The sequence below is a fragment of the Chaetura pelagica genome, unplaced genomic scaffold (assembly GCF_000747805.2).
Source record: "Chaetura pelagica isolate M959 unplaced genomic scaffold, ChaPel_1.0 scaffold83, whole genome shotgun sequence".
NCBI lineage: Eukaryota > Metazoa > Chordata > Aves > Apodiformes > Apodidae > Chaetura > Chaetura pelagica.
The window spans coordinates 7028488-7035542 of record NW_009952893.1 but is presented as its reverse complement, the minus strand read 5'-3'; the positions used below and the strand labels follow the sequence as shown (position 1 = coordinate 7035542).

General features: G+C 36.0%; 1 protein-coding gene across 1 annotated transcript in view; it reads left to right on the top strand.

Annotated features, from left to right (window-relative positions):
• JPH1 (junctophilin 1) overlaps window positions 1-7055 on the top strand; it is a 72837-nt gene that overhangs the window by 42981 nt on the left and 22801 nt on the right. Inside the window, exon 2 of the mRNA XM_009995579.1 lies at window positions 2255-2373. Coding sequence (XP_009993881.1) covers window positions 2255-2373 — 119 coding nt within the window. The remainder of the gene's footprint in view (window positions 1-2254; window positions 2374-7055) is intronic.

Below are 7055 nucleotides of genomic sequence, written 5' to 3'. Positions count from 1 at the left end.
AAAAAAAAAAAAAAAAAAAAAAGAAGAAAAAAAAAAGTGTGAGATAAGACAGCCGAGGAAAATAGTGCTCATTTACCTTCTGTTCCATTGGCTTCTTCTTGCTGTGTCTTACTTTGCCCAGCTTCATGTGACTCAGCTCATGTCACCATTTACTTCCTTAACCTAATGGATACTGTGTGTTTGGACAGGATGTGTGATTTGCTTCTTGGATATAATAATACAAAAAAATTGCAGGCATCAATAAATAACTGCACTGTGCTGGCAGAATGTTTTCCTGATGCTAGTCATTTAGTATATTAGCTTTTAAAATATCTGTTGTAGCCATGGCAGTAGTATGAGAATATTTTTATATGAGAATAGTCTGGTTGTTCTGTCATCAAAAGGATCATCAGTGTCTAGTTTATCTATGTGCAGACTATATTATTGTCTCACAAAACAATGTCCTAGTGCTAGGATTGCTTCATTAGGTTTATGCTACATAGACATAATTATGCAGGATCTAAGAATAGCTCATGTAATTGAAAATAATGATTTTAGAGAAAGAACGGGTTGATGACTGTTACTAAGCAAGCACTTACCATACAGCCATTCATGAACTGCACGGAACATACATGGGATTATACGATGTGTTTGTTTTGATTAACAGTTTCTTTCCCTCATCCTGAGTACAAGTTGAAGGTGTTACTGCTTATATGCTTGTTAGATTTTTTTCTCAGACACCTAGAGGGACCTGCAGGAAGGCAGCATAAGCTGATATTTATCCAGTAAATTATGACAAGCTAAGCTTTGAAATAATGTTCAGCATTTATCCCTGTGCACATTTTAGGGAGGATGTAACTTAAATAAATCTTCTCCAGGCACCACAGATGAAACTGTCTGTGTGGGTTTTTTTTATGTCTGTGTTTATACTAGTACCCTCGGGATTAAACATTCTTTTAGAAATGCAAAGTCTGCCGTACTGTTAATCTCTTGATGCTCATTCTGGTTAATGTGAACATTTAATTCTTGCTGCGTCTAAAACATACAGAACTCTTCTTTATTCCTTGAAAATAAAATTGAATTTTCACAGCAAAGATGTTGAAAGCTGTTATTTATTTGATTGCTTTTGATTAGCATCACTGGGCCCATGGAATAAAAGTTGCTGCTGCTCTTGTCCTCTTAGCTATTTTTTTTTTTTTTTTACTCAAGTGTAAATTATCTACTTGAATGTTATGAAAAAATTCCTAAGATCATGAAATTTAATATATCTGGTTTAGAAATGTTATTAATATCTCTAGAGGTTCAAAAAAATCTGCCAGTTTGCCATGTTTAGTATCCCCTCTGTTCTAATGAACCATTTCACAGAGGGATCACTGCCATCAGGAATTTTTAAAGAGATGACTGTTTGAAAAATGAAGTGGGGACAGAAGATGGGACAAACAGTGATGCAATCTCACAGTAACACAAGTATCAATTTACACAGTCTGGAATCATAGGCACTTGCACAAGCTGTTCTTGAGGCTTTTTAATAAACAGCAGGAGGAAAAAAGTGGAAGCAGAGGGCAGATTACAAAAGTATTTCGAACTGTTGTTTTCGCTTCAGAAAAGTTACTTTATTTTGGATTTGAAATTCAGTGAGTTACATGAACTTAAATCTATTAAGTCTCAATTTACACAAATGCCTATTGAAGCATCAGACGTGTTTTCCATCACATTCCTTTCCAACATGGTCTGATTGTGGAAGACATTTCTCAGTTTTTTGGGCTGATGTACTTCAGTTTTGCCCCTCAAAAAATGTTATGTGGCACCCAGCACTGATCACTAACTTCAAAATGTAGTAAAGGTAATAGCGTTCCACAGTCCTCTTGAACACTGTATCCTGGTCTCCCAGATCCCTATTTAGTAGTCAGTGTCAACCCAGTCTGACCTTCTATACACTTCTGTACACATTCAGGTAATGTGTATTGAAATAAAAACCCTAAGTTTTGATCAGATCCTGGTTTTTTCTATTTAGAAATTTTAATAATAAGCTTAGGCTGTAAATTGTTTACCTACAAAAAATGTGATAGGAAGATCAGCAGGAGTGAATAACTGAGAAGAATAATGTATTGATTCTGAAATACTTTGATTTGCAGTAACTCACAGCAAGTGGACATAAGAGTGCACTATACAATAGAGGGTATAGTAGCTGAAGACAGTAGTCCTTTGCTCTCACATTATTGATGCAACTCATAAAAGACTCCTCTGCTTATAAACTGTTTTCTACTCTGTACAGAACTGCCCATGCAAGAGCTAAAGCTGATGCTGCGGATCAGGCTGCTCAGGCTGCTCGCCAGGAATCTGATATTGCAAGAGGAGTTGCCAGAGAACTTTCACCAAACTTCTACCAACCAGGTAATTATATATTGGGGGTTTGTTTAGCTTTTTTTTTTTTTTTTTCCTTGCAATTAAAGGTTTCTTTGTTAAGTTTAAAAGTTGCTTTAGTTTTGAACGTCATTGTTCACACAGAAAACAGTAGTCATGTATAGGTAATGAAGAGTGTACATTGCTCAAAGAGATTTTGGTTTCAATTTTAAGTCATTTGGTGACTGTTGCTTTGTATAAAAACAGTTAAGTGTCAAAAAGTCCTACAACGTTGCCTAAAATTAAGAGCTCCTTCAAGACAATGTCAAAGACAGACTTGAGATAACTTAAAATCAATAGAAATTTGAGTTATTTCCATAGCGTGCTTATTAGGGGGAATATCCTTAGCTTTTTCACTGTCCCAGGGAATTCTTGACAGTCTTGGTTAGCTAAGGCCTGAGTTCTGGAGAATGCTTTGGAACATTACTCCCATACTCTAAGATATAATAGAATTAAGTCTGTCTCACCACTCTAAGATGATATAGAATTAAGTCTGTCTCACCTATATCATTATTGGAATCCATTTTCACCTCTCACGTGGTTTGGAAAGTTGCAATAAAAAGAAACAAAATAAGTTTTGCTTTGTTTTTCTGATGTCTTTCCATTAGGTTAATATTTTTTTGTATTGCTTTTTATTTGAAGATCAAATAGATAAAATGTGACTTGACTTGCAAATTTAATGTATTTTCACAAGTCTGTCCTTTCACCTGTCAAATGAGATGAGTCATATATTGTTAGTACCTTTCAAGGGTTTACCTGCACTTGTATGCTAATACAGATTATAGTTCTGAGATTCAATTTCATTTACTTTCATCTTCTGCACATCCTTGTTTCAGCCACAAACCCCTTTATCCTTAACTGTACTCATATGGTGGATGCAGGATAATATCATGACCCATAAAATCAAACAGCAACAGCATTCCTCAACATTTTCTAACAATCATTTTTTAGTACAAATGGAAATTACCTCAATACAACCTCTAGTGGACTTATATTAGTGGCCCATACTTACTCCTACAATACCCAAGTCTTTCTCTTTCTTCATTACTGCATTCTTCCCTTAACTGTTGAACTACCAGTTTGCAGCAGCAGTTAATCTTGTCAGTCATAAGTGAAGAAGTTGTAGCTTAGCCATGCAAAGAAGTGATAGCAGGGACCCTGTCAAAGGAAAGCTTGACAGAGAATAGAAGTAAGAGGGAATTAAAGCATTTGAAATGAAAGTATTTAAAACTTGCCAAACCTTTGGAATGAAGAAGTGCCTAGAGTACTCAAGAGAAAATGGAAATATCTGATTGTGTGAAATTTGACAGCAATTAATCCCCAGATCAAGAATTTTTTAGGTGTATTTTTTTACTTCCTGCTACAGGATATGAAGCAGCATTGCTGACAAATTGGCTGAGATTTGGGGAATAGGTGTGGGGGATTTGTATATTCCTTTAATTTAGAACTTTTATTCCTATTACAGAAGGGAAGGGCTTGTGTCCCTTCCTCAAATCCAGTTGGTATAAGTGTACAGTGATGTCACAAAACATTTCTCAGTCTACTTACTCTGTTCCTGGTTTGGCAATGTTTGTCAGGTAGCTAGCTACCTATCAAAGGCTAAATACCACTTTCGGGGTCTAAATTTTAAATTCCCTTATTATTTTCAACATGGCCAAATGCAGCATATTTTTACACATCTGGAAAAGTTGTTATTCCCATTGCTTAATTAACTTCAAGATAACAGCATTTTTTCGTATGTTTGAATGAAAACAATGTAACCATTATTGCTTCCTAATAGCAATTCCTTGTTTTCTTCTGTTGTTTCAGCTTTTTATTTTTATGGTACCCCTATAAGTTTCTGTTAGCACTGCTGAAAGGTAACAATATGTATTGTGTCTCAGTCTCTGAAACTGTAGTTAAGAGAAAGCTTTCCATTGTGCTAAATTGTCTTGAAAATAAGTTATTGTGGGAAAGTGTAATTTTTCTCTCATTCCTTGAACTGCTTAGAACAGAAGGCAGGCATGCAGTCAGCAATGAACTGACATCATTATTATTGTATTAAATTATTAATTAAACTATTAATTAAATTATTAATTAAATTATTAATTATTAATTAAATTATTATTATTAAATTATTATTGTATTATTAAATGTATGTAGTATATCAAGTCTCTTGGGAGAAAGAGAGGAGGGGAAAAAGTGAAGTACAAATGCCTCTCTGTAAACAACAGTTAAGCATTTTTTTATGTCTTAATGTGTGATCTCCATGTTACTTGTGGCACAAGTCCATTTAAATATTTGAAAATCTTTTGATAAAGCTTTTGAATATCAGATACTTAAAAAGCAACCTTCTGGGCCATGTATTCTACTATTACACACAATGTATAATTAAGAGTGAATGTTCATCATCCCCAGTACCATGATAGTTCTTCCTTCCCAATTACTTTCTCTCATGTTTAAATTTTAGGATCAAGGCAGAAGCTGCCAAGAGGTTCTCGTTTTGTAATGCAATTTTAAAGGAGATTGAAAGGAGAACAAAGTGGTAGGAAGAAAAGTAGCATTTAGCAGATAAGAATAATAATGATGTCAGTCTGAATAATGAATACTGAGGTACCGTAGAAATCTTTTGATTTAGCTTTCCTAGTAATTTATTATCTTAATATTTGCATATAAGGAAAATAGGTATGATTGAAAAGGTCTGTGCCATGGTGTAAGGACATAAAAGATTAAAAGGAGGTGTTTTCTTAAAGCTTGCTCACACTAGTCTCAGGCAAGACCCTGCTTCTACTTTTGACATAGCAGAGATTTGGCTGGTGGGTTAATAGCTATGAGGATGATATGTCTCTGTAGAGCCCCATCCACAAGGCTAAACATTGTGTAGATTTAAGAAATGTTGCAGTCTTTACAGAGGCCAGACCTTACAGACCTTTTTATCACTAAATAAAACAACTTGTGGAAATCCCAGCTCTGAACTGTTTCCTCCTGGCATCACTAAACTTGTAGATATATCAAAAAAAGAGCATACCAGGACAGGAAAGAATTGAAACTCGAATCATACCGTCACTCAAGGAAGCCATCCAGGGACAGTTTGAGATTGTCTTTGCATAGACAAAACCAATAAACACTATTTTGTGTCTCTTGTTAAAACCTAGAGAAGGGCAAATGGCTAATGGGAGAGCTGTATCAAAGGTGTAATAGAGAAGAAAGGCTTTTGACACACAGTAAAAGGGGGGAATATTGTTCTAGTCTTTCTCAAGGTTAATGGATGCTTTGACTTGCCCATTCATTCTATACCCCATCCCTAGGATATAGTCTTGTAAACACACTATGAGGAGGTAAGCTAAAGTATGAACTTGCATAGACAGAACAGCTAAGCCCTAACTGTTTTTGTGCATATATATCCTGCAGCAAATGGATACTGCTCTTTCATTCAGTTTGAATGAATAACATTTGATTAAATGAAAGAGAGATAAAACTAGTTTGCTGCAGGGTAAGAGTGGTCTGGGCACTTTACCATGGAGTAATTAAGGTCTGGAAATTCAGATCTGAATTGTTTTATGGTAGATTATTTGTCAGGCCAACTAACTGTCAGGTGAACGTACCATGGCTCATACAATTCATCCAGCCTTTGACTTCCTAAACCAGGCGTAACAGCAAGCAAGGAACAGTTTATCAATTAATGCTCTCTAAACAGAAGGAAATAATTTCTTTAGGTGAAATATATGAGCAGAGGACAAAGATTTTGTAATGAAGGGAATAAGAATTTGTTGGGTATTACCAGTATTTTTTCCTCTAATGTTTGGTTGCAGTAACAGCATCAGTATTAACACACTGAACATCACTTGTCTCAGAAAAGCATTTTACACTTACAATAAGGCAATTTCTAATGACCACTAATGCCTTAAAGAGCAACTGTGTTTTACATTCTCTTTTGACCACTGGTGGGTGTCTGTAGCCTCTGAAGAAAGCACATCCTTCCATCTTCCTCCTTTCTGCCTTCTCCACCTCCTTCAGTTCTCAAAATGCAAACTCCATATGGGCAGGAAAGAGAGATTTCTGCCTGATGCTAATTAACTGGAAGGCACTGGCCAAATCCATGTGGACCAGAACAGATAATTTTATTTAAAAAGCCAATTACAATAAGGATTTTGCCTGGTAAGAGTTACCAGGCAAAAATGTTGCATCCATTTGTGCCTTGAAACGTATGGAAACTCACTAGTTATTCTTAGTCATAGAGGTTCCTGTTCATTTTCTGAAACTATTTGACATACAGCTTCAACATCCTCCACAACTGTTGTCAGGATACTTGCTATGGCATCTTTTCTCTACAGTTTATTGCTTCCATTCTCTTTCTACACTACTCTGGAGAAGCCAGAGACTGTACAAGTATCTTAAGGCACTCCTGTTGTATCTGGTAATCAAAGAAACAAGGTGCGTTAAAAGAAAAGGTATCAGTTTCAAGCTTTATTCTTGTCCTCCTCTTTCTTTTTATAACCCTTGTCATACCAGTCTTCACAACTCAGCTTCCAAATTTATCACCACTCTCACCAAGACCTACATACAGGTACGCCCACCTTTCCACATCTTTCTTTTTGGCCAGCGTGAGGCCCGTGCAGCTTGCTGGCATTCTGCACCCATCCTGCCCCATTGCCATACAGGCATGCTGGCTCAACCCACTCCCCAGCATTCCT